Source organism: Engraulis encrasicolus, chromosome 20 (assembly GCF_034702125.1).
Source record: "Engraulis encrasicolus isolate BLACKSEA-1 chromosome 20, IST_EnEncr_1.0, whole genome shotgun sequence".
Lineage (NCBI taxonomy): Eukaryota > Metazoa > Chordata > Actinopteri > Clupeiformes > Engraulidae > Engraulis > Engraulis encrasicolus.
This window is the reverse complement of record NC_085876.1, coordinates 5,806,316-5,833,203: the sequence shown is the minus strand read 5'-3', so window position 1 is coordinate 5,833,203 and position 26,888 is coordinate 5,806,316. Positions and strand designations below refer to the sequence as shown.

General features: G+C 43.2%; 2 protein-coding genes across 3 annotated transcripts in view; one reads left to right on the top strand and one right to left on the bottom strand.

The window, feature by feature from the left end:
• The window catches only part of rfx5 (regulatory factor X, 5), a 41,162-nt gene extending 17,323 nt beyond the window's left edge, over window positions 1-23,839 (bottom strand). For both annotated transcript variants that reach the window (XM_063185217.1, XM_063185218.1), the window contains exons 1-5: window positions 23,819-23,839; window positions 21,188-21,369; window positions 19,634-19,667; window positions 19,358-19,440; window positions 102-218 (exon numbers count right to left, since the gene is read on the bottom strand). In XM_063185217.1, coding sequence (XP_063041287.1) covers window positions 102-218; window positions 19,358-19,440; window positions 19,634-19,667; window positions 21,188-21,312 — 359 coding nt within the window. In that variant the 5' untranslated portion in view covers window positions 21,313-21,369; window positions 23,819-23,839. The remainder of the gene's footprint in view (window positions 1-101; window positions 219-19,357; window positions 19,441-19,633; window positions 19,668-21,187; window positions 21,370-23,818) is intronic.
• On the top strand, window positions 11,326-14,609 carry LOC134436160 (probable ATP-dependent DNA helicase RecS). Its single transcript, XM_063185219.1, has 3 exons — window positions 11,326-11,803; window positions 12,115-12,194; window positions 13,001-14,609. The coding sequence occupies exons 1-3, from the start codon at window positions 11,328-11,330 to the stop codon at window positions 14,173-14,175; spliced, it is 1,731 nt and encodes a 576-aa protein (XP_063041289.1). The 5' UTR covers window positions 11,326-11,327; the 3' UTR covers window positions 14,176-14,609.
• Window positions 23,840-26,888: the final 3,049 nt, after the last annotated feature.

Below are 26,888 nucleotides of genomic sequence, written 5' to 3'. Positions count from 1 at the left end.
TAGATAAATAAGTTGCGAAGGTGCACATTTTTTCTAGTTACTGGTCAACACAATGCTGCCCCTGTCGGTGGTGGTTAAGGTGATCCTCTTAAGTAGCTCACTTGTAGGTCTCGTAGACGTCCTGCTTGGGCAGGCAGGTGTCGGCGTGCTCCTCCAGGTGACTGCGGATCCAGTTGCAGGTATGGAGCTGGTCAGCCATGTTCAGGGAGCTTGTATCACTGCAGACACACACACAGACGCAAACACACACACACACACACTGTTATATGGATTATAGATATTGTACAGTAGTAGAAACTAGCTTTTAGATAACTAGAGATACTTTTGGTTTGTTAGTTGATTTTAATAAGAATGTTTGATAATAAAGATTGCTAATAAGATTGTTTGCTAATAAAGATGGCAACGATGACTAAATATGATTTAATTGCAGACTATGGCGACTTGGAAGAATCCATGGAACTGACTAAATTGATTTTATCTCTGCCCCCAGACGGATGACTTCAGGCATCGGGCAAGCCAACAGGTTTCAAAAGCAATTAACTTCTCGTTTTAGAGCAATCATGGAAATGGCTTCAAGACGGGCACGGACAGGAGGCCAGTTGGAATACTCTCACCTCCAACGATAGGTGGAGGAACATACTAACGACCAATTTCTTTCTCAGTAGGCTCTCAACGTTCCACCAATCACTCCCAGCTTGAAACTGGTTGGAGATGGCACCAGACAGGGTCTGGGAAGGCCACAGAGATGGCACCTTAACAACTGCCTTTTGTTCAGCAGGTAATCCTGATGTTCCCAGGACGGCCCAGCCCCACCCAGGGTCATAATCCCTATATAAATGGTTGATGTTTGGAGATGGGGGATTATGCCCACTTGTTCTCAGGTTAACCCTATCCAGACTGGGTGGGGGGGGGGTAAAAGTGCCCCCACCAACTTTGATTCGTTGACTACGAAACTTTGTGACTTTTCCTAACATTTAGTTGGCTACAGTTAGGTACCGAAAGATTAGGTTTTCTGACAGGTATGTCTGACCAAAAATCACTGTACCATATCTATGACGCCATATATTTTCATATGTTTTTGTTATTTCCATTAGCATCAGATAACTTTGTGAGCATTTAAGTGGTTTGAAGCTTAAAATCATTAAAATTTAAGTGCATTACCTAAATTTGTTGGAAAATCCATCATGGCGAGATTTTGGGCATAATAAGATAATGATGTCATAATGACGTCATAATACCAGATGATTACACAAAAATGATGTCATTCATAGATGTAGATCATCTCCCCCAACTTTCATAGTCATACTGTATTCCGTTCATGAGTTATGAGGGGGGTGGGGTCAAAAGAGCCCCCCCCCCAGGCCCAGGAATGCCAAAAAAGCCCAGTCTGGATAGGGTTAAAGGGGGACACAGAGGAAGACCACAGGATGAAGATGGCCAATCCAGAACAAGGGGTCAAGATGGCCGAACCGGAACCACACGACATCCCAGAATAGGCTCATCTGCACATAGACAGACACCCACGACCGCACCCATCCACTGACCAAACACACACACATATCCAAAGTATAAATACACAAACAGGGAAATGGAGGGCAGTTTTTTACCTAACTTCTTCTAACTGCAATAACTCTTGTTATCGGTCAGGGGTACTTAGGTTAGGAAATCTCCAGAGCTCTGAATGCTTGTGTAACTTGTGTTTTTGTGTAGTATCCAGTGTTCTAGATAGCATCGTTTACTACTACTGCTGTAATATACTTTTTGGAGACAATAAATCCTTGGATTTTGTTGGGGACATAATTCGGACTGTTTGCCTTTTTCCTTTTTGAATTCAACGAACATGTAATATGGCGGAGCCCATATATTCAACAACACACACCGACACACACAAACACACACCGACACACACAGGATGCCATGGTCAACCAGAGCATTGAAAATGGCTTATTTGATAGGGACCATACATATTGAAGAACATTTGCAAATGAAAATACAGTACATTATGTAAATATGCCAGGTAGCTACTTCTCATCTGTAGACCTCAACATTTTAAAGCGTCCCTAAGCATTTGATAAAATGAAGGGTGTAGAAGCCAAGGGAGGTCTGTACACGGTGGTTCTTTCTCAATGCCCATTGTTCCTGCCTTGCTAGGACCTGAAGCGCCCACTGATTGGATACTCCGCGGAGGTCACCATAGAGTATCCAATCACTGAGCGTTTCACGTCCTAGCAAGGCTAGAACACTGGGCATTGAGAAAGGGCCTGTGTATGGGTGAATTGATGTGAAAACACCAAAGGGAAAGGGTCAGAGCCATAGAGGAGGAGAGTTGCGCAAATGGAGGACCAGGAAATATATTGCAGCCCCGCCTTTCAACAAGATCGAAGTCGTGCCTAAAGCGGCTGTCTTTCCATAGACTCAACATAGAACCACCACATAAAAAGCCAAAAATAAGGACTAACGAACTATACTGCGTGGTAATCACCACAAATATGTATACGGTCAACTGTCTCAGTAATGATAATCCATTGAGAGTAAATAGAATGGAGGCCAAAATTCTATTTCATTGTTGAAGCCAAGTTGGAGCCAAGGTTGGACCCAAAAAGACCAAAAAATGGCCAAATCCCATTCATTCCTATGAGAGACATAAAACCCTGTATCTCCCTTAAATGCCACTCCAGGGGGATCATTTTTCGCTCAACTAGTAGGTCCCCTTGCTCTCCAACTTACCAGGGTGGTGATTTTTTGTGGTGATGTTTTATTTTAGAGATATATTAAAAGTTAAATTGACCAATGAGCATCAGAACATGGTTTGATTGACCGTTAGAAGTCTTGTTGTTGTCCAATCAGCACCTGCGTTTGGCGTTGCTAAGGTGGAATGTAAGTTGGAATGTTCCCAAATCTGGCTTCAAACCGTTGAATGGCAAATAGCGTTGATTTGGCGTCCATTCTATTTACTGTCAATGTGATAATCACAACAGTTTTACCATCTGTGATGTTTATCTGAAGTTATTACTACGAACAGCAGTCTTGTCATATTCCCTGCATTGCATTGCATTGCATTTGCTGTGTGCTATGCCCACTTCTAGGAACTAACATTCGCAACGCTGAGCAGTTCTGAGACGCTAAACAGTTAATTTTGCTAATGCTAAAGTGGGTGGATTACCCGACTCTGTTTCTATATGGCTCTGGAAATGATAATTGATCAAAGCAAAGGTGAAACAGTGCCCCCTAGGGGATAGGGTAGCCATAACACAACACATGACAATTAATGATATTAGAGCAGCGTTTCCCAACGAGGGGTACGTGTACCACTAGGGGTACGCGCCAAGCACACTGCAGGGGGCACTTGGAAAAATGTAATTTTAACAAATGCATGGAGCATAGACACACTGCAATAGAAAAATGGATGTAAAACATGAGTTAGAGGGTACTCGTGGCACAATAAAAAGGCTTAGGGGGTACATGACACAAAAAAGGTTGGGAAACACTGTATTAGATCAGTAGTTCTGAAAATTGGGTCCGAGACGTCTGGGGGTTCATGGCATATTGCCAGGAGGGCTGCGTGTGAAAAGTTTGTGTGAATTCAATCATTGAAAATGGTACAGCAGACTGGGTTTAAACAGATATTTCTGGTACGATGAGGGTGTAATTGGACATTTTTCTGCTCCATTAGGCGCCCCCAAACAGAAAAAGGTTGAGAACCCCTGCACTATAACTTATTACATAAAAATACACATAGCTGATGCTTTTGTCCAAAATGACTGAATGTTATTACAGGGTCTTGGTTAGCCTACAGTCCCTGGTTAAAAGTGGGGGTACGGTGCCTTGCTCAAAAACTCTTCAACTTTACCTGCTGGATAAGATGGGATTAAACTAACAAACCTCTGATCCGAAAACCAACTAACGGCATCCCCATAACTCTAGGTTTATTGCCTTTGTCAGACACCAACAAGTTGCTTTTCTAATATGGCTTGTGTTCTTTCGTTAACACTAAATCATAACTGTTACGATACAGGCAGAGAGAAAATAATAAGTGATCAGTGGTTTCAAACTATTCATATCAATAGTAAACCTGAGGTTGAGAAGCTCCCTGAGGGTATATGTCATTAAAATATGTCATTAATTCTTTTTTAATGAACTGTTTATTAACTTTAGTTATAACTGTAGTTATTTTGACTAAAGAGGGATTGGTAGATTTAAAGTGTTTATGAAACGAAAACAAAGTAAAGGAATTTGACCATTTCCGGGACAGATTCTGAAAGTTCTAAGCCTTGTGAATAAAATGGGATATTGTCTGGGTGATATTTTGTCCTAAAAGTCATGTTAAAACGTTCCCAAAAAGTGTTATGTTCGTTTTTTTGGTGACATGCAAATTTTATGCAAATGATATGCGTGACATAAAAGGGGGGAGTTCACCTCATGCCACCTTGTTCAGATCAATGGTGGCTAGTACCAAACCAAAGCGCAGTGTCAAGCAGTGTGTTGCTGGAGGGCCGAACGGTGCCAGCTGCAAAAATGGCTACTTGACAGAAGGAATATCTTTGCACAAGTTCCCTTCTGTGAAGAATGATGGAACTGTGGCCAACTGTGGAGAAGGCTAAAACAAGGGCTCTGTGGATCCAATTCGTACGCAGGCACCGGTGTGGCAGCTTTTGTGATATGCACCGGATTCTCATCCGCCCTGTAGGCTATCTGCTTGTAGGATAGACTGAGTAAAGTTAAGTATAGAGTACAGTTGGGCTAAATCAAATATGCCTGTGTAACAATCTCTGATCTCTCTCTGACATGACTCTGATCTCTCTGTAGACATAACATAAATGACAGCCCCAAAACATTTGCTGACCATATCGAAGATTGTGTAATCTCTGTTTATGTTGACATTCGCTTCCTGCCATACATTTGTCCCACATCGCTTGCCATAGCCTCGTACAAGCAGATGTACATGTGGATGAGAATTCCGGTGCATATCACAAAAGCTGCCACACCGGCGTGGTTTTGAAGCAAGCTCATGGTCACTGTTGTGCTCGGCACATTTCCACCCCTCGTGCTTCACCACAAATGTGGAGATCACGGGCATGGTTGGACTGAAGAGAATGCTATTGTCTCAAGCAGTTCCAACAATTGACATCGCCGGCGTGCAGACTGAAACTGCCCCTGTAACTGCTCGTGCACTGCTTTGCTTTAGGCTACGTTTTACCTTGTCCATCTGCTTTGTATGTTGTTTTCAGGAAAGGGTAATGCACATTACATGCCAAACCGGTGCAAATGCTCTCGGGATATGCACTTTTTGTTGATTGCCATTCAACTGGTCAATAAATTGGTTTTGGGATATCCGCGCTTCAGCCTCCGTGGTGCTCTCGGTCGAGGACAGCCAACTCACAGACTGGGCTACTGCTTAGCGAATAAACGGAGATGCATATAGAGTAGGCCTACTTTTTTTCTCTCTTCTTCTTTTTTAGGATTTCGGGGTTGCTCCAACAGCCTATTACCTCCGTTTTTTCTCTAGTTGATAATATTTTTGCATGTACATGCATTTCAATCACACTATATCGCGCAATTGAATCAAAATGCCCCCCATTTGTCAACAAATACACACGCCATGTCATCTTTGGGTCATGGCAAAGCGCCCTTAGCAACTGTAACCATAAAGAAAACAAACTGTCAGGCTAGGTCAACAATCGTCACTTCGCCTGTCAGACATGTCACTTTCTGCAGATGTATCAGTGCCTCTGAAATAGATTTGTGCTGCTGTTTTTTTTTCTCGTTGTGGTGTTAACCAATGTGTTTATGTGTTTGACTTGCCATGTGTTATACCGATTATTACCACTAGGGGGAACTCTGGTCCCAGGGTATATAAGCCACGTCCTCGTATGTGAACGTCAGTCTACAGTCTACTACAGTTACAGTGATACAGTTGAATACAGTTGATACTTGAATCGTACTCCAGTTGTCCAGTGTTTTATTAATGTGTTTTATTAAACCACACAACATGGTGTCAGAAGTGTAGTTCACGACCTGCGGACAAGAGACAGCGTGAATGACAGGAGGATCCAGTTCCAGAAGACGACGGAGACGACATCAAGCAAGGATGAGCGAGCGAGACCAACCGCAGGCGAACGTTGAGGCGCCAACGGTCCACGAGGATGCTAACGTTACGGACCAGCATGTGGCTAACGTACCGGAACGCCAAGAGGTGGCTAACGCGCCAAGTGGACAAGGTCAGGCTATCCCGAGTGCTACGTTTACCATTAAGCCACCGGAACCGTTTGACTTTTCCAAACCGCACGAGTGGGAAAAATGGATTCGTCGCTTTGAAAGATTCAGACTGGCAAGTAACTTGAACAATTCTTCTGAGGCAAACCAAGTGAACACGCTAGTTTACTGCATGGGTGATGAGGCAGATGACGTGCTAAGAGGGCTAGTGCTAACCCAGCAGCAGCGTTTGCAGTACGGTGCAGTAAAGGCGGGATTTGATGGCTACTTCGTGCCTAAGAAAAACGTGATTTACGAGCGGGCTAAATTTAATCAAAGAGTGCAGCAGCCATCAGAATCTGTCGATGCATTCATCACGGCACTCTATGCTTTAGCAGAAAGCTGCAATTACGGTCAGTTACACGATGAACTGTTACGAGACCGATTAGTAGTGGGCATCAGAGACACGGCACTGTCTCAGAAAATGCAGCTAGATAGCCAACTCACCCTCACCAAGGCGATCACCATGGCCAGGCAGTCGGAGGAAGTTCGGCGCCAACAAACGGACCTGAGGGGGGAGACGGGCGCTGCTGGCAAAGTGGCTGTGGATGCGCTGCACAGAAGCAAAGGAAAGCCGCGGAATTCTACACAATTCAAGGCAAAAGGGCAAACACAGGGACATGCAAAGACGAGGACATCGACGCACACGGCGACGGCACACAAGGCATGTCACAAATGTGGAAAAGCACCATCTCATCCGGCGGTCCAGTGTCCTGCACGGAACGACGAATGTCACAGCTGCGGCAAAAGAGGGCACTATGGCAAGGTATGTAGACTCGCCAGCACTGTAAATGAGTTAGCCGAGGACACTGATGGACTGTTCTTAGGTGAAGTGTCCTCGGGAGAAGATCCATGGATGGCTGAGATAGGCTTACAGGGCAGCAAAGTGACTTTTAAGATCGACACAGGCGCCGATGTAACAGCCATACCAGAGACTGTGTATAAAAGTGTCATGCCCGGTGCCAAGGACATTAAAGCTGCCATGAAACAGCTGTATGGCCCTGGTGGTGCAAAGCTGAACGTGCTGGGGTCAGTCACCGAAACACTCACCTACAAAGACAGGAGCATCACAGAGAGGATCTACATCGTCCGAGACCTGCACGTCGGTCTACTGAGCAGGCCAGCTTCAGTGAGGCTCAAACTGGTTGCTCGGATGGACATGATCGACCGGGAGACGGTGAGGACGACGTACCCGAAGCTCTGCGACGGACTAGGGCTGGTCCAGAAGCCCTACACCATCAAACTCAAGCCGGACGCCAAACCCTTCTCTCTCAAAGTTCCACGGCGGGTACCACTACCACTCATGGGCAAGGTGAAGCGGGAGCTGGAGAGGATGGAGAGCCTGGGCGTCATCAGCCGCATCGAGGCGCCAACCGAGTGGTGTTGCGGCATGGTGGTGGCTCCGAAGAAGAATAACGAGGTGAGAATATGTGTGGACATGTCACCAGTGAACGAGTCAGTGTGCAGGGAAAAGTTCATCTTGCCATCTGTTGAACACACCCTAGGCATGCTGACCGGAGCCAAATACTTCTCCAAACTCGACGCAAACATGGGCTTTTGGCAGATACCACTCTCAAAAGACTCTGCTCTGTTCACCACCTTCATCACGCCATTCGGGCGGTACCACTTCAACAGGCTACCCTTCGGGATCAGCTCAGCATCGGAGCACTTCCAGAACAGGATGACATCAGAGGTCACGGCGGGCCTGGAAGGCGTCGTCTGCCACGTCGACGACATCCTCATCTGGGGGGACACGAAGGAGCAGCACGACAGCAGGGTACATGCAGTCCTGGAGCGGGCAGAGAAGGCAGGTGTGACGCTGAACATGGCAAAGTGCGAGTTCGGGAGAGAAGAGGTAAAGTTCCTGGGGCACATCATCTCAGCAGAGGGGGTGAAACCAGACCCAGACAAGACCAAAGCCGTCCAAGACATGAGAGAGCCGACGAACATCAGCGAGCTTCGCAGCTTTCTGGGGATGGTGAACCAGCTTGGGAAGTTCATCCCCAACCTCTCTGAGAAGGACAAGCCACTGAGAGCACTCCTCTCAAAGAAGAACATGTGGTGCTGGGGGCACGACCAGCAACGTGCTTTCCGCAACCTCAAGCATGAACTCTCCTCAGCGCCAGTACTCCAGCTGTACGACCCAAACAGCCCACTCAAGATTTCAGCGGACGCCTCATCTTATGGGCTGGGGGCCGTGCTGCTACAGAAGAAGGCAGAAACGTGGCTACCGGTCGCGTATGCTTCCAGGTCGCTGACTGACACAGAACAGCGATACGCCCAGCTGGAGAAAGAGGCACTGGCACTGACATGGGCCTGTGAGAGGTTCAGTGACTTCATACTCGGAGTGCACTTTGAACTCGAAACAGACCACAAACCTCTCGTGAGCCTGCTGGGGGGCCAGGCTCTGGACGCACTGCCACCACGAATCCAGAGATTCAGGATGCGTCTGATGAGGTACTCCTACACCATCTTCCACACACTTGGGAAAAGCCTCACCTCAGCTGACACACTCTCACGCGCCCCACTGACGAATGCAGTGACAAGCAGCGACAAGGACCTGATGGAGGACACCAACATCTACGTCGAAGTGGTGATGGAGCATCTCCCGACCAGCGACAGGTACCTCACAGAGCTCCGCGAACAGCTGCAGGGCGACAGCGTCTGCGCGCAGGTGATGAAGTACTGCGTGGAGGGCTGGCCAGACAGGAACCAGCTCCAGGGGCCCGCCAAGCACTACTGGCACGAGAGAGCGTTCCTGACTGTGCAAAATGGACTACTCCTGAAGGGCACAAGGTTAGTCATTCCAGCCACAATGAGAGACACTGTGTTAGACAAAATACACGAGGGGCACCAGGGCATAGTGAAGTGTAGAGAGAGGGCTACCCAAGCAGTATGGTGGCCTGGGCTGAGCAACCAGATTAGAGAGCTGGTACACAAATGCAGAGAATGCATCAAGGAGAGGGCCAACCCGAAAGAGCCCCTGATGCCAACCCAACTACCTGATAGGCCATGGCAGAAAGTAGGTGCAGACCTTTTCATGCTGAATGACAAAACCTACCTGTTAGTAGTTGATTATTTCTCTCGTTATGTTGAGATTGCCCAACTCAGCCACACACGATCTGCAAACGTTATCACACACCTCAAATCAATGTTTGCACGTCACGGCATCGCAGAGACTCTAATTAGTGACAATGGACCCCAATTTTCTGGGCATGAAATGAAAGCCTTTGCCAGTGACTATTGTTTTGAGCATGTAACCAGCAGCCCAAAGTACCCCCAGAGCAACGGCGAGGCGGAACGGGCCGTCCAAACCGTGAAGGGCCTGCTTAAGAAAGCCGACGATCCCTACCGCGCTCTGTTGGCCTACAGAGCGACACCCCTGAGCAACGGCTACAGCCCTGCCGAGCTGCTCATGGGACGGCGCCTGCGCACCACTCTGCCGGTCCTGCCAGAGAGACTACAGCCGGCACTTCCAGACCTTCGCGATCTTCGGCGGAAGGAGAGGGAGAAGAGGCGAGCAGACGCACAACGCTACAACAGCAGACACCGCACACGAGACCTGGGTAAGCTGTCGCCAGGAGACGACGTCTGGATCACAGATACAGCCGAGCCAGGTCAGGTAACATCCGCACACAACACCCCACGATCCTACCTGGTCGCTGGACCACAGGGGACACTGCGGCGGAACCGTGCTCACCTGATTCCTATGCCAGAGCAGGGGTCAAAGAGCGAGCAGCAGCCACGCAAGGTGGACAGAGGTGAAGAGACTCCTTCAACAGTCACGCCGACTGTGAGCTCACCTCACATCACAAGAACCAGGTCTGGCAGGGAAATAAAGAAACCAGACAGACTTGACCTGTGAAAATAATAAATGTGAAATGTTTATCTGTGACATTTGAAAAGAGAATGAAATGCTTACCTGTATAACACAATCAAAAAGATACATCTGAGAAAAGAGAAACACTTACCTGCAACAAAAAAAAAAGGAGAAACCAAAAGACAGGTGGAAAAAAAAAAAGGAAAAAAAAAAATAACGTTGACAAAGAAATATGATTAACATGTTTGATGTAAAACACACTGTTTATGTGATGACAGTAATGTGGCAAAATGTTAAATGTTTGTTGTAATGAAATGTTTGAAATGAAATGAAACTTTTATCTTGAAAAGTTATAGAAAAGAAAATCTGGTAAGTTTAATGAAATGTTGGTTATAGTGATTTGATGTTGAATGCAAACTGTAAAAGAGTAATCATTTTCTCTTCAACTTCCAGTAAGGGGGATGTGGTGTTAACCAATGTGTTTATGTGTTTGACTTGCCATGTGTTATACCGATTATTACCACTAGGGGGAACTCTGGTCCCAGGGTATATAAGCCACGTCCTCGTATGTGAACGTCAGTCTACAGTCTACTACAGTTACAGTGATACAGTTGAATACAGTTGATACTTGAATCGTACTCCAGTTGTCCAGTGTTTTATTAATGTGTTTTATTAAACAACGCAACACTCATGAGGTTGGATGTGTGGTTTTTCGACACGCTGATGTTTGTATCAGAATTTTGGTTCCTTTATAAGATGTGGGTCCATCAAATGTGTGTTGTTTTCTCAGATCGCCATACTAGCAAACCAGGGACTCTCCTCTTTGATGTCACAGCCCAGCTCATTAGTCACACCAAATTTCACAGAATTCACACTTTGAGTTGCCATTTTCACAAGTTCCTCCAGGATGATTGGGTTCAAAGTCTCATCGATGCTATCAGAAAAAACAAGGCTTTAATGGGAATGACCGTTTGTTTTCGTTTCATAAACCCTTTAAAGACAATGTGCACAGCTTTTTAATACTATGTGACAATATTTTACATAATATTTTCCCCATTGATGATATGGAAATAAGTAAGATATGAAAAGCCCACAACTTTGTTAGGTCGAGGAATGTACACATTATTTAATTCTCTGGAACCAAGAACCAATCCAAAGAAACCTTCTTTGACCAATCAGGATCGCCGGAAGTAACTTTGTGTTAACTTATATGACGTATTCCTCATGCGACAACAACACAGTCAACAGTTGAATAATGGCGGCTTACGTACAGGAGTCTGAACTCCTCTTCGATTCTGCAATTTCAGCGGTGTTATCGAAACTAACACATACAGATTCTTTAAAAGACGAAGAGAAAACTGTTTTGAAGGAATTTATTGGTGGCAATGATGTTATCGCGCTTCTCCCGAACGGGTTTGGCAAGAACTTATCTCCATTGGCTCCCCTGGTCGTGAGAGAGATGGGACGGATACAGGACCCCATTGTGATAGTCTTATCTCCACTGCTTGATCTGATTGACTATAAAATTCGCCAGGCTGAACTTTTGGGGGTTTCAGCGGCGAAGCTGGGAGGAAAGGACGACAGCAATATCCTCAAAGGAAACTACCAGCTCGTGTTCGGCAGCCCCGAATCCTGGTTGAAGAAGAAATGGCTGGGCATGCTGTCTTCGCGTGTTTACCAGGCCAGGATAGTGGGGATTGTTGTCGACGAGGCTCATTTCGCCTATAAATGGTAAGCGAAAACCCGTTGGTGTTACTAACGTGTAATGGTATGTGAAACAATGTTTGCTGTACATTAATGGAAGCGCCCACGTTAGTAGTTCACAAATTGGAGCAGGCCTCCTTTTCATCATTTGCCCCGAGTGACTCGTACGATGAATCTTTGTTTGCCTTCACTCATCTGGCGAAGGTCAGATAGGCTAACTGTTGTTGTTAAGCTAAGGTGTCACATTCAGCCCGTTTGCTTCATGTTAACGTCGTGTTAACTCAAGTATCCTACAGTACAACTTCGAGATGCTCACTGCGATCTCTAATGCCTTTCAGGGGTCAAGGTGCGAACGGGAATCCAGCCTTGAGAGAGAGCTTTTATCGCATGGGAGAGCTCCGTTCAATTGTGAAAGAAGGTGAGTAAATGTAAATAAGAGAACATGAACATCGTAAACACCATCGTAGAACACGGCACTAAGTTTGTAAGAGGTCTGCAGCATTGCCTTTGGCCTCAGTGGGTAGGCGTAAACACCCATCCCCCAACACAGGGGTGAGGAACCTTTTTCATTCGAATGGCCACTTGAAGTCCTCCTAGGGTCGTACTATGAACACACACCATGATTTTCCCCTGCAGTTGAGGCCTACATTGGCGCAGCCACCTTTACAACAGACCCCACCTTACCTAGGTCCCCTGAAAATATAACTTTATTGTATTGCAAATGTAATTTCTAAGATTGCTTTACAAAACATATATTTCATGTGAAACTGCATAACATTAAAATTATATCAAAGGCCGGATAAGGCGGCCTCACAGGTCGTTAACTGCCCCTGGGTCATAGGTAGGGTGTGATTTGTTGAAGACCCAGAAGGGGGCGTAAGTTTCAGATTTTAATCATTATCAATAGAGTTAAATACCGCAAATATTAAACTCCTGTTAGAAAAGTGGAGGTATCAAAACCAGAAGGGGGGACAATCCCCTCTATCCCCCCCTACAAATCGCACCCTGGTCATAGGTAGGGCTGGGTTCAAAAGATCGAATCATGATCTAATATCGATTCGCGTTCAAAAAGTGTGATATCGATCATGTTTTTGAGATCGATTTTTTTTTGTGTCAGTGGGGAGAGGGTTTTGAATTTGATGAAACAAATATGATGCAACTGGCGTATAGTATAGTTGCCTATATTGAAAATTCCATATAAATATTCTCTGTGTTGTTCTTCAGGTACACCTGTCATGGCTTTGACAGCATCTGCTGAAACTGTCAACAGAAACCGGGTCAGCCACGTGCTAGACATGCACAGTGCAACTCGGGTAACTGTGAGCCCAAACAGGAACAACATCAGGCTTGGGCTGAAGCGTGTTCCTGAAGATGACCTGGATTGCATGGATTGGGTGGCAACGGAGGTCAGAGAGAAGGGACTGTCGATGTGTCCAATTATTATTTATTGCGCTGAACTGGTGGCAGTTGGAAAAGTGTTCTGCCACCTGAAAGCTGAACTTGGAGAGGATGCATGGGTGGACAAGGACCCTGAGCGCAAGGCTGCAAACCTGCTGATTGGGATGTACCACTGCAAGACATTGCCACAGTACAAAGAAAGAGTGCTTGCATCACTCAATGGTGAGGGTAGCTGCAGGGTAGTTGTTGCTACAACTGCATTGGGGATGGGCATGGGACACAACTTTCCTAGCGTGTCCCATGTGGTCATGTATGGAGCACCAGAGGATGTGGAAACCATAGTGCAGCAGGTTGGTCGGGCCGGTAGAAACGCTCTACCCTCACATGCAGTGCTATATGCAGTCAAAGGAACACCCAATGTTGACAAGACAGTGAGGTCAGTGATTAAGGCAGGGGCAACGGGCTGCCTTAGGAAAGCCCTATTTAGCCACTTCGAGGAGAACACCACAAGTTTGGAGCCCGGTCATCTGTGTTGCACCTACTGCCATTCCACTTGTTTGTGTTCAGCTGGGGCTTGTGTTGAGCCTGCTCCAAAATGTGAGTCTGCACAACCACATGTGCAAACTACCCCACTAAGATCTAGAGACGTGACTGAAGAGGACAGGGATCTTATGAGAGAATGCTTACATGATTACATGCATAGTTTAGTACCAAACGTGCCACTTTTCACAAGCAAGAGTCTCTGCACTGGGTTTGGGGAGGAGCTTATTGAGGAAGCAGTCAAGCACAGTCCCTACATCTTTGACATAAATTACATAACAAACAACCTACCGGTCTTTAGTTTACGACATGCTCAAGAAATTCTATTGATTGTGAGCGAGGTGTTTGGTGACTTTGAGTATACAGAGCAAACTCTTCCTGATGAGAAATTCGAAGAACCAGACCTGTATTTCACTGGCTATTTTGATGAACCAGATGATGAGGAGTTTGAAATTAACTAGCATACATTGGGAGTAGGGATGGGATATCAGTATTGGGTTGAGATATCAACATAATTCAGAGATCGGATTGGAATTTTCCCAAAGTTTCTGATACTGACATTGAGCCAGGTTTTAAATCATAACACTTGCATATTAGTTTTCAGGATGGGATCATTACTTTTTTTACTCGTTATTTTTTTACACAATTGGTTTCTTGCTCTTCTGACGTCCTTTTCTGACCAAATAGTTTACTTGGACCTACCTCAAACTGAAACCAATGCATATACTGTATGTGGATTTGGTATCAGATCTAGATACCCACATTTAGATATTGGATCGGAAGTGAAAAAAAATGTGTATCTGCGCATCCCTACTTGGGAGCAGGATAGTAGAGACATTAACCACAGTGCCTTTGAACAAGAAATTCTGTAAATAATGATGTACACAAGTAATTTGAACAAATGTAAATAAAATTTATTTGTAAAAAATCCTGGGTATTGTTTCATTGTGCAGTATCTAAAATGTATATAATGAAGACGGGTCATTTCACGTGAAATCAGACACTTTGGGACCCGACCGACCCGGATTTCGATCATACTTGGTGTGCCTTTTCAGTAGCAAGGTAGCACCCCAGAACTGCATTGGTTTGAATCTGACACTAATATTAAGGGAGAAACAGACTAGGAAAGGTTCACATGTGAGGGTAGGACACTATACATTCAGCCTTGAATATATCAGTCAGTGTTAGTCACAAAAAAATGCCTGTGGTGTTGTTTGAAAGCTCTTTTCTGGCTCTACATATTACACAATCACCTTGGAATACAACTACTCTCAGAATATGAATTATGATAAATTGAAAAATTAAAAATTGAATATCTAAAAAACTCATATTTTAAAATGGCCAGTTCCTTGTCCAAACGTAGCCGGCAATGTCATGAGCAGCACCTAAAATGCTGGTGTTCGGTTTGTTATTCATTTCAGAGAGAATTTGACTCACAAATATGGCATCATACAGACCACTTACTAATAATATGGTAATACCATAGTAGCATCACATGACAAAACAAAAACAAAACAAAAATGGTCAGTGTCCATGGTCCCAGGTTTCAGAAACTAAGGCAGATGTCCATTTATACACACCAAATGATGATATGTGAATGTTTGAACATTCCTTCTCTGTGTACCTGTGCCATCTTCCCTTTACCGTACTTTAAAGAGATAATCAATGGCTACACTCTCATTTTGTACTCTACCAGTGCATTTGAAGCAACAGCTGTGTCTTTTGTAGATAATGTATAAGTACGTCCCGTTGCAGTTACAGGTTCCACTACCAGAAGCACATCCTGATGATCCATGACAAGTCTATCTGGTCTGAAGGGAAAAGTGAAGGATGGAGATGGCCCATGAGGATGCAGGAAGTTCAGTTTCACCTCTCCAGTGCTCGGCATACATTCCTCAGCACATGCTAGCCACCAGTTGCCATCATATACAGCTACAACATACCCTTTGATGCTTGAAAATGTAACACATTCCTTTACTGAGCTCACTCTTTGAACTCTGCCTTCTCTGAATGCTGAAAATGGCCAAACTTCCACTGTGTCCATTGACAATGGGCAGAAGCTGTGTAGTTTTTGAGTACCTGGAATAGTTCTTGCAGATTCAAACCTTTTCAACAGGTTCTCAGCTTCATGATGGTACATCTCTGTTGTGGCAAACTGGCAATGGATGTTCTTGACATTATCCTTGACAAATTCAAACAGTTGGTATGGCGTTACAATTTAATTGTCAATAGGACGTTGCAGACTTCCTGCACAATATAAGAACCTTAAAAACACAACAAATTTGTGCCACCACGAGGCAGATTTTCACATACCTGCAGAGTGGCACTTTTTTTCCACATCACATGGCAAAGGTCCATGTGATGGCGTTGGAGGGACAGTTAAATGGCTTGCTGCACGAGCAAGTCTGCAACGTCCTATTGACAATTAAATTATAACGCCATACCAACTGTTTGAATTTGTCAAGGATAATGTCAAGAACATCCATTGCCAGTTTGCCACAACAGAGATGTACCATCATGAAGCTGAGAACCTGTTGAAAAGGTTTGAATCTGCAAGAACTATTGCAGGTACTCAAAAACTACACAGCTTCTGCCCATTGTCAATGGACACAGTGGAAGTTTGGCCATTTTCAGCATTCAGAGAAGGCAGAGTTGAAAGAGTGAGCTCAGTAAAGGAATGTGTTACATTTTCAAGCATCAAAGGGTATGTTGTAGCTGTATATGATGGCAACTGGTGGCTAGCATGTGCTGAGGAATGTATGCCGAGCACTGGAGAGGTGAAACTGAACTCCCTGCATCCTCATGGGCCATCTCCATCCTTCACTTTTCCCTTCAGACCAGATAGACTTGTCATGGATCATCAGGATGTGCTTCTGGTAGTGGAACCTGTAACTGCAACGGGACATACTTATACATTATCTACAAAAGACACAGCTGCTGCTTCAAATGCACTGGTAGAGTACACAATGAGAGTGTAGCCATTGATTGTCTCTTTAAAGTATGGTAAAGGGAAGATGGCACAGGTACACAGAGAAGGAATGTTCAAACATTCACATATCATCATTTGGTGTGTATAAATGGACATCTGCCTTAGTTTCTGAAACCTGGGACCATGGACACTGACCATTTTTGTTTTGTTTTTGTTTTGTCATTTGATGCTACTATGGTATTACCATATTATTAGTAAGTGGTCTGTATGATGCCATATTTGTGAGTCAAATTCTCTCTGAAATGAATAACAAACCGAACACCAGCATTTTAGGTGCTGCTCATGGCATTGCCGGCTACGTTTGGACAAGGAACTGGCCATTTTAAAATATGAGTTTTTTAGATATTCAATTTTTAATTTTTCAATTTATCATAATTCATATTCTGAGAGTAGTTGTATTCCAAGGTGATTGTGTAATATGTAGAGCCAGAAAAGAGCTTTCAAACAACACCACAGGCATCTTTTTGTGACTAACACTGACTGATATATTCAAGGCTGAATGTATAGTGTCCTACCCTCACATGTGAACCTTTCCTAGTCTGTTTCTCCCTTAATATTAGTGTCAGATTCAAACCAATGCAGTTCTGGGGTGCTACCTTGCTACTGAAAAGGCACACCAAGTATGATTGAAATCCGGGTCGGTCGGGTCCCAAAGTGTCTGATTTCACGTGAAATGACCCAGACCTAAATGAAATATTAATTTAAATATGTACAAACTAGCTAGACAAATAGACAAACAGTATTGCTTTCACTGTACAGCAATGAGAATAAAAGAAAATGCCGTCTAATCTTCAGATGATGTTTTGGACAGCATGAAACCTGTGAAGGGATTTCAGATCTTCTTGCACTCCTCCTCTATATGTGCAGGATGTGTTCCGTGAGTGGTCCTGACAATTGATGTCTTGTCAAATATGTTTGGCAGCCCAGTTCCAGTTTTCATTTGCCATGGCTTGTGCTAATCCAGCTGTGTCATCGCACCCCTTGACTTGGAAGGATCATGGAGAACTGCCTATAACACAAAACGAAATCATCTGCAGTCAGTTATCAGGTGTTCAAATGCATGGTAGTATTGATTTTATTTGTTGACAGTTTCGTTTTAGAAAGGGTACTGGCAGCTAATTTTATGGCCCAGGTGCTAAATATAAATAATCTTAGATTCACTGAAACATGACTCTAAAATAACACCAGCCGAATGCTGGAGAAAATTCACTTTGGCTGGAAAAGAAAACGTACTAGCCACTTTGACCCATTAATGAGTGTGTTGGCTAGTAAGATTAACATCTAACCATTTTGGCTGGTGATGAAAAAAGTTCATTTAGACCTACATGGAATAAACCTTAATGGGTCACATTTTTCACTTACCTCTGTAACAGTTTCTCGTGCTCTGCTTTTGGCGTTGTTAGTGGTTGACCTCTAATTTAGGAGCTGGAGGAGCAGTTGGTGTTGGGAGCGCAGCTTTGACGGAATTGGCGCCCCATCCTGTTTTTGAAAGTGGCCGTTGCACTCACTGATGTCTCTGTTTTTGCAGCTGGACAACTTGGCTCCACTTCAGCTTTTTTTTTTTAAATCAAATGATAGCACTTCGCACACACGACATGATCTTTTCTGAACGTTTTGCAACTTCAAACCAAGTTTGGCAAGACCTTCGCCGAAGAATTTTTTGTCAAGTCAACATTGTTGGGCTTTCAGCTCATAGAGGTAGAAAATAACACTAAAGGCGACCCCGCCCCCCTTCTGACGGCAATCTGTGGCGGCCATTATCTGTAGGTAGGTCTGATAAATGGAAATGAATGGACAAGGAGGCTCACCTCTGTCAAAAAATGGCTTAATAATGTGAAAATGTCCATGAACACACTCTACAAGGACAATAGTTGAAGTGTGTTGCTAAATATGTGCAGAATTAATATAATTCGATTTTTAGATGTATTTTATCGACTCATATGAATTAAGTAGATATTTATCCTGACATTTCAAATCTGGTCTTTGATTAATGGGTGACTTCATATTCACACAGTTTTAGTCCATTTTTTAACAGAGGTGGGCGTGTTCTCCATTGACTTGAATTGACTGAAGGTGCCTACACTACCTACAGACAATGGGAGGCGCCATGTGCCACTTCCCAGTGCTGTCGTGAATTGCCATGTCCACTCTAGTGTTATTTTCTACCTCTATGTTTCAGCTGCTCCGCTGTCAACATGCTGGCTGTTCCGTTTTTTTTTTTTTTTTTTTTAAATTTCACAGACCTAGGCTCCGTTGCTTTCATCCACGCCACAGGCTGCGATTGAACTAGCACATCCTTCAAAACATGTAGATACGTGATTTCTCCCGTCAAAAAAATCATACAACCACACCTTAGCAGACCTAGTCATATGGCATCGCTACAGATGGTTGTCGTGAAGCAAGGCAGAACCCAACCATCCGGCGAGAGTCAGGTTGGTGAGGCAGCACTCTCATGTGAACTCTGGACAACTGGTGGCTTCAGAGCTGGTGTGTGAATGTGCTAATGTGTATTTTATCTATTTGAAGGCACTTCTGAGTCAACTGTATTATTGAGAAATTGTGCTATATAAATACATCTTTGATTGATTGTGTGAACTGAACACTGAAGTGTGTGTGTGTGTGTGTGTAAATTTGTGTTTGTTTGCATTTCTGACCTCTTCTCGCCAGCAATGGGTCCAGATGGCAGCTGCAGGTACAGGTAGAGTTTGTCGTTGTCCGAGAAGCGCTTAACATCCTCCTGAAGAACAGTTCACAGAACAAAGGATCTCAGCGTTTGTGACGTTCGAGGGCAATGTGCGTTTGAGGGAATACACATTTTAAAATGTCAAAACCAGTGATATTTTTTTCTTTCATGGAACAAAGTAATTCTTCAAAAAAATGGTAAAAAGAAAATGTATATCTTAACAGCCCCAAATACTGTGCCCACTCACCAGAATGCTGTCAACCTTTCCTTGCACGTTCTTACTGTGGAGAGAAACAACAAAAATACAATTGTTACAATTGTGCCAGACAGGAACATCTCTGACTTATGTTTGGAGGTCAATGGTATTCAGCTTCTAAAGCCCTGCCATACAATGTGTCCATGATGTGGCGAAATGGGGTCTAACCTGATATTGATGTCTTGAGGCCTTTTTTCTACCGCCAAGGCGGTTATGTTTTCGATCCTGTTTGTCTGTTTGTTTGTTTGTCAGCAGGATGACTCAAAAACATATGAACGGATTTGGATGAAACTTTGTGGAGTTGTGGAGATGACCCAAGGAACAAGTAATTACACTCTGGTGGTGATCCAGATCACGAACCGGAACCAGGATTTTTTAAAAAAGATTCTTCACCATTACTAGCCTAGAAATCTAGACGCCCCTAGTGACCGTAAATTGAATTGTGGACAGGGCGAATTTTGACATTCCAGTTTCTAACTCCGTCTCCACAAAAAGAAGGCAGAAAGACTTAAATAAAAATAAAAATAGGATGTAACATAGTCAAATGTTCACTCAAACAACTTCCTTGTTGGAGGTCTGCATTCTCTGGGAGCATTTCTAGTTTAAATATATATAGGTATTTAGTACATGTCTTAAGCCAGGTAAACGGGAACATTAGTGAAATCATGTATGAGCACATATGACAAGGAACACATAACACGAGCAGATATTTCACTTTCTAAAACTGGTTTGTCCAATTCTATCCATATCTTCTTTAATGATTGGTATACCTGTACATCCTGAATTATGATGTTTTGCGACTGAGCTTCGTCTATTTTAGATACACAACACTTAATTCTGTAGACCCCTTTACTTTACTGTAGACCCCTTTACCATCTGGAGAAATTGTGAACATTTTATGACCAGACTGAGACACTCTCTTCTAGCCAGATGCAGAACTTGTTTTAAACTTGTGTGTAGCTGCTGTAGGGGCTTGCTATTGAGCACAGGCACTAGAGCCGTCCATGAAGAACAGGAGAATTTAAGTCTCAGCCCCTTTCGAGCAGCTCATAGGGTTTAGAATTGGAAAGTCAAAAAATGTGTCTGTTTCACGTCAAATACTTGAAGCGCATGTTTTAGTCTCTACCTAGTTTTGCAGACAAACTTAAAATAACCTTTCTTGCCTGCCAAAAATGAGTGGTCTTACTAATCCAATCCAAACCTTGAAAATTCACTGCTATATGTGAATTCCAGAGGACGTGCCAAACGGAACCAGGATTTACCTTGACTCACTCCACTCACCCCCATTCAATTTTTTGTGAGTTAAAGCTTTTTAGTTTCTCCACTAGCACGCTGGGCTCCATGTCTCCCTCTTGTTAATTGACGTCGTGCCAATAAACAACTGGGAGCATTAACAGTGTTGCGGACATCTATCATTTATTTCAGTTATTTTATTTTGTCCAGCACCTGTGCCACTGATGTGCGCACATTCTCTGCATTCTTCATGTCTCCCTCCCCTGTGTGTGTGGGTGTGTGTGTGTGCATGTGGGTGTGCGTGCATCTTACGAGATGTTGCTCTTCAGTTTTTGTAGCAGCATGCTAGGCTCCGTGTCTCCCTCCCCTGTGTCCAGCCGACCGCCTTTGGGGGCCTCCCCACCCCCGCCCCCTCCCCGCACTCGCTCGTCCGCCATGGGTTGCGCTCTCTGCGCTGGCCACCTGCATCCAGAACCCTCGGGGAGAACCAGAGTCTAGAAAAAGGGGAAGAAGAGGAAAAAAGTTAAGCAAGTGGGACTTGATGACACAATGATCTGGGCGATATTCCAAGAAGCTGGTTGAGTAGTAAACCAGTTTCAGTTTTGCCTTCATGGAGGTAATGGCATATCAGCTAATAATAGAGCCTGAAGTAAACGACACCTGTAGACTATCTGTAATTGTGTTTACTATTTATGCTTTCTCAAAGAGAACCTGAGGCTAGAAATGGAGGAAAAGGAAGATCCCATACCCTTTACTGCAGAGCCTTTTATTATAAAGTGTGTTGCTACCAAATGGTAATGACCAGGTCTTAATATGTTAATTATAACTTTTGGTAATGCCATTGCAATGTTATGATGTGCAATGTTATGAATTATGATGTATTCAAGTGTGTTTTTTAAGCAACGCACATGGGACTTTTTAGTTCATGATAGTTTATTATAACCAGAAAGTTCAGATTAAGTGGAATGACAATCTGACAGTTTGTATTTTGTAGTGGATAGGAAATCATGCAAATGTCATGTCACATAAAAAGTGTGCCCAAAATGTCATTGTTTGTAACATAATAACATTACTGTTCATCAAACTGGTTTAACAATTATCCCATGTCATGAATTGTGATGGAACATAATGTGCAAAGTAAGTAACACACCAAAATGTCAAGCTCAACTCTTTTTGATGTTTTAACGAGATTTAAATTCTGGCCTAATTTCGACTTTTGCCTGTAATATGGAACTTCTTCACCAAACCATACCAGCAAAAAAGTGTGGTAACATTTTAAATGCAAGTTTTAATAACTGTATAAGATTCCTTTTTTGTGTATCCACATTTTTTGTGTATCAACATAATATTGCAGTATACTGTATACTTACAAGAGAACATCTGCAATCTAACCATGAGTGCATAGGCTACTGTGACAGTCATATCGACCAAAAATACTGCAATATTTTCTACAGGACAGGGTTTGTAGAAATGTTTATGAGTTCAAATTCAGATAGGCAGGTAACATTTCTGTAATAGACTCATAAGTCTAGGTGATAAAAGTTAGATACCGTCTCAGAGACACTGTTGCTAGATCGTCTCTGGTAGAGACACCAGCCAAAGCTGTTGTTCTGCACCAACGACGTGATATTAATGTCAAGACATCGGCATTGTAATGTTATGATGTTGCAAGAATGTGCAAATAGATTTATTGACAATGAATTATGTGTATATATTTTAAAATCTTTTAAGGTTACTATTTCTGTCATGATCACGTAAGGAGACCAAAGGAGTGACACTCAAAGCTGTAGGAGACGTGCTATGGCTATGGGAAATATGCATCAGCCCCTCCACTGCGATAACAGAAATAGCACACGGTATCTGAACATGTATGTGTGGTGGTGAGTTATACATCTTGAAAAGCTAATGGTTTCTGTATTCAGAAACATTCTCATAGGCCACCAAGGTCACAAAATAAAAGAATGGGGTTCCAAAGGCGGATTCCACCGAAATAATCAATGAAGTAGTGACACTCCCACTACGGCAACACGCCGCCACACTGTCTGTACATTTGGCTACAAGATAACATAGGGTAAGCAATACCCGCACAAACCACACAATCCAGCATTCAGAAATTCCGACCAACACATAGTTTACGACTGTTACTACCCTTGTCCAGCAATGACGGCCAGAGGCAGTCAGACCTCTGTCACAGCTGAGCTGCTGTCAAACACATCTACCAGCTGTCAAAAGCTACCACAACGAAACCCAGCGGAGGGGAGCCAGCATGTTTTCGGAATGCACCTAGGAAGCTAACGTTAGCTTCATCATAGCCACCAGCCATTTCTTCACTACACCAACCTAGCTATCAGATACGACCCTTCCTTCCTTCCCCTTTCGCGGACGTTTTATGGTCGAATGTAGACACTTCTATCAAATCTGGCCGCAGTCAACACATGTAGTTGCAACTGCCTGTTACAACTGCCCACTCTGTTTACCGCACTGTTTACTACGGTCACGCGCTTACGATTCACATTCTTCCCGCTTTCTTCGTTTATGGACAAAACGACGCCGTGACATACTTGCTGGCTAGCTTGGCACATATCTAGCTAGTCAGCCTACACATCGATTTTTGAAACATCCATGTCAACTGCACACGTCCTTTCGGTCACTTCTGATGAACCGAAACAAACACATTAAACCACCTCCTCACATTACACAGAAGAAACAAAATATATTTTATTAAACTGACAAACACGACGAGCTAGCTGACATTAGTTACAGTCTGCCTAGCTATGGTGCTAACGTTGGCAAGCGGTGAACACATTGAAATACATTAGGCATTGGACAATAAAAACTAAGAGAACTATTTTTACAATCCACGTTTAAAATGCGTTAAACATTCTTTCATATTTTAAGTAAAATAAGAGTGGTGTTTATTTTGTAAAAAGAAAAAGAAAGTACCTGAGTCAAAGATACAGCAAAAATCCCCTGTCAGATTATTTTATGATTGGACAACTGTGTTATGTCTGCCTGACTACAAAGCAAACCTCAACGTAATTGGACGCCTTGCCCCACTCTACATGGATACCGTACATACCTTTATTTCCATTGGGTAAATAGTTTTATTTCATCCAGAAAGATTATTTTGATAGGAGCTGAAATGTTGCTCTACCCAGTTACAAATTTGATGGTTGGTTTGTTTTATTCTTCCTGGTAACCTCAATTTCATTGGTCAGCTTGTAATATTTGGTTGCACTTTCGATTCTTTAGGATCAAAAACACCATTCAATGAACGTGTACAAAGTCTCTCTGCCACTGGAGTTGTTCGAGTAATGCGTTTAGGGACATTAAACACAACTTGCTAGTGCATGCACACACTAATTTACTGTTGAGTGGCCATGATGAACAAATGGCTATCTCAGGGGTTCCCGAATCCCAAGCTTTATCGCTACCATGAGACGCCCCACATACAGATTTCAGCCAAGCCCCCCCCCCCCCCACCCCGTTTTATGTGCACCCCTTCAGAACCACTGCCTAGTTTATTCAGGCTTTACTTATCATCAACTACTTACTTAGGTATAGGCCTATAGAAATATGTTGGAGTAAAATGTATAATAAATCGTAAAGGTTTAGTTTAGTTTATTTGGTTTAGTTCAACAGGGACCATGCACAATACAACTTGATTACAGAAGTACAAAGATGGCTTGTGCCAGATTATAGCGCGCGCGCACACACATTAAAATGGCATACAGTGTGAGTCATATTTTTTTTAAAGAAAAGGTATTGAGGTAAAAGTGGAAGTAAGCGGAAAAATATCCAGATACTGCATTTTAGTATTTAGTGGGGTGAGGGCCCAGGGTTCTGCTGCATTGGTGGTGCTAGTGGGGGCACTATTATGACCTTTGCATGCCTTATGGGGGGCCCTATCAGTGTCTTAACCAGCGGCCAGTGTGCAATTGTTCTTACACTGATCAGTACTAATGTTAGCATACTGTTAATTATTCTTCATTAGCCTACTACAACTCTGCCTAAATATCTTAAATTGTCTTCATTGGTGCTGTCTTAATAAAGCTGCCATATTAATATTAACCATTTAAATACCTTTGTAAAAGCAGATTTATAAAAATCATATGCAGGAAGTGTTGTAATGCAAGAATATACCTACTCCTGCAGTCCCTGATGCTCTTCCCATAAGGGATTTATTTTTATTTTATTTTATTGTTGATATCTATCATTGAAGAAGGCAAGTGAAGTGACAGAAAATTAATGGGCTCTGCATTCAGCTGGGATATAGGTAGCAATAGCTTTACACCACACACTGGAACACCTGGAGAGTAGCAGAACGTATGTCAAAATGCTTTTCCTCTATTACAGTTCTATTACAATTCTGCCTTCAATACCATCCACCCTGGCAAGCTGATTGAGAAGATGACAGACCTTGGCCTCCCAACTCCCACCTGTAACTGGATTCTGGACTTCCATTCTGGACTTCTGGAGACCACAGGTGGTGAGAAGGGGGGAGACACAGACACAGCAGGCACAGCAGAGCGGACAGTATCCCTACGAAAAAGCAAGTTTTTTAAGCAGCTTCCACCCAGCTACAGTAGAAGAACATGACATACGACATTTTTGATTCTTTTAATTCCTTTGATTTTTTAATCACTTTTTAAAATGTCTTTTGTCTTTTTCCTTTTTCGATTTGATTTGATTTGATTGCTTTGAGTCTTTATTGTCCACAGGTGCATACGCATACAGTTATACATTACACAATTAAAGACATTGCACATTTAAGACATCCACTCCATTCCACGCAAAGATAATCAGGAATACCACCCCTGTAAATAAATTAAGTGACGTCTAAAAATGTAACAAAAAAAAAAAAAACACAAGTTATTACAAGGAATACTACATCTGCAAATAAATAAATGGATAACCACATACTACTACAATAAAAAGATGTTTACATAAAATACTAGTCATAATGACTCATCTAAGATATAAATCACACCTTGTTTATTATTTTAACTGCATTTGGGCCAAATGATTTCTGTGTAAGTTTCTGCACTAGAGTTCCTAGTCCCTGGGCTACTACCATGCACAAATGGCTGATAAAGAACTTTGACATTTTGAACTTTGATGTTGCAAAATAATGCCTCGTAGGTTACAAGTAGCCTACAGCAGAGCCGAACAGAGTCAGGCGATCTCCGCTGTGTGCTAGGGCCGACTTCCTCATTAGCAAAATTAGCTGTTTTAGCTTCTCAGTACTGCTCAGCGTTGCGAATGTTAGTTCCTAGTAGTGGGCGTAGCACACAGCAAATGCAATGCGATGCAATGCAGGGAATATGACAAGACTTGCTGTTCGTAGTAATAACTTCAGATAAACATCACAGGTGGTAAAACTGTTGTGATTATCACCACCGAGACAGTTGATAGTTTACATATTTGTGGTGATTACCCCGCAGTATAGTTCGTTAGTCCTTATTTTTGGCTGTTAATGTGGTGGTTTTATGTTGAGTCTATGGGAAGACAGCCGCTTTAGGAACAACCTCATCTCGTTGAAAGGCGGGCTGCAATTTAATTCCTGGTCCTCCAATCGCGCAACTCTGTTCTCTGTATGGCTCTGGCCTACAGTATATACCGTAGAGACTACCTCATTGCCCTAATGAAAAATGTTTTTATTTATTATACATTATACAAACTTTTAGTATTACTGCATTATGTAGGCTATTATTATTTACTGCAATTGTTGGCAGTGATAGGCCTATAAGAAAATGTTGTAAACATTGAAAAAAAAAACTAATGGAAAAAAATCAGTATACTGCAAAAATACAGATTTACACACTCATTTACACACAATGTTATGGATATTGTTTACACTCTTGTTAGGGTGTTGTCTAGGCCCCTATGTGTTGATTCGGTCTCAATATTGGTGGGGGCACAGCAATGTCAGAAAATATCAATATGGCATGTGGCACAGTGTGACAATGTGACTATGTTTCTTCATTCTATACACATTTTGGACTTCAAAGTA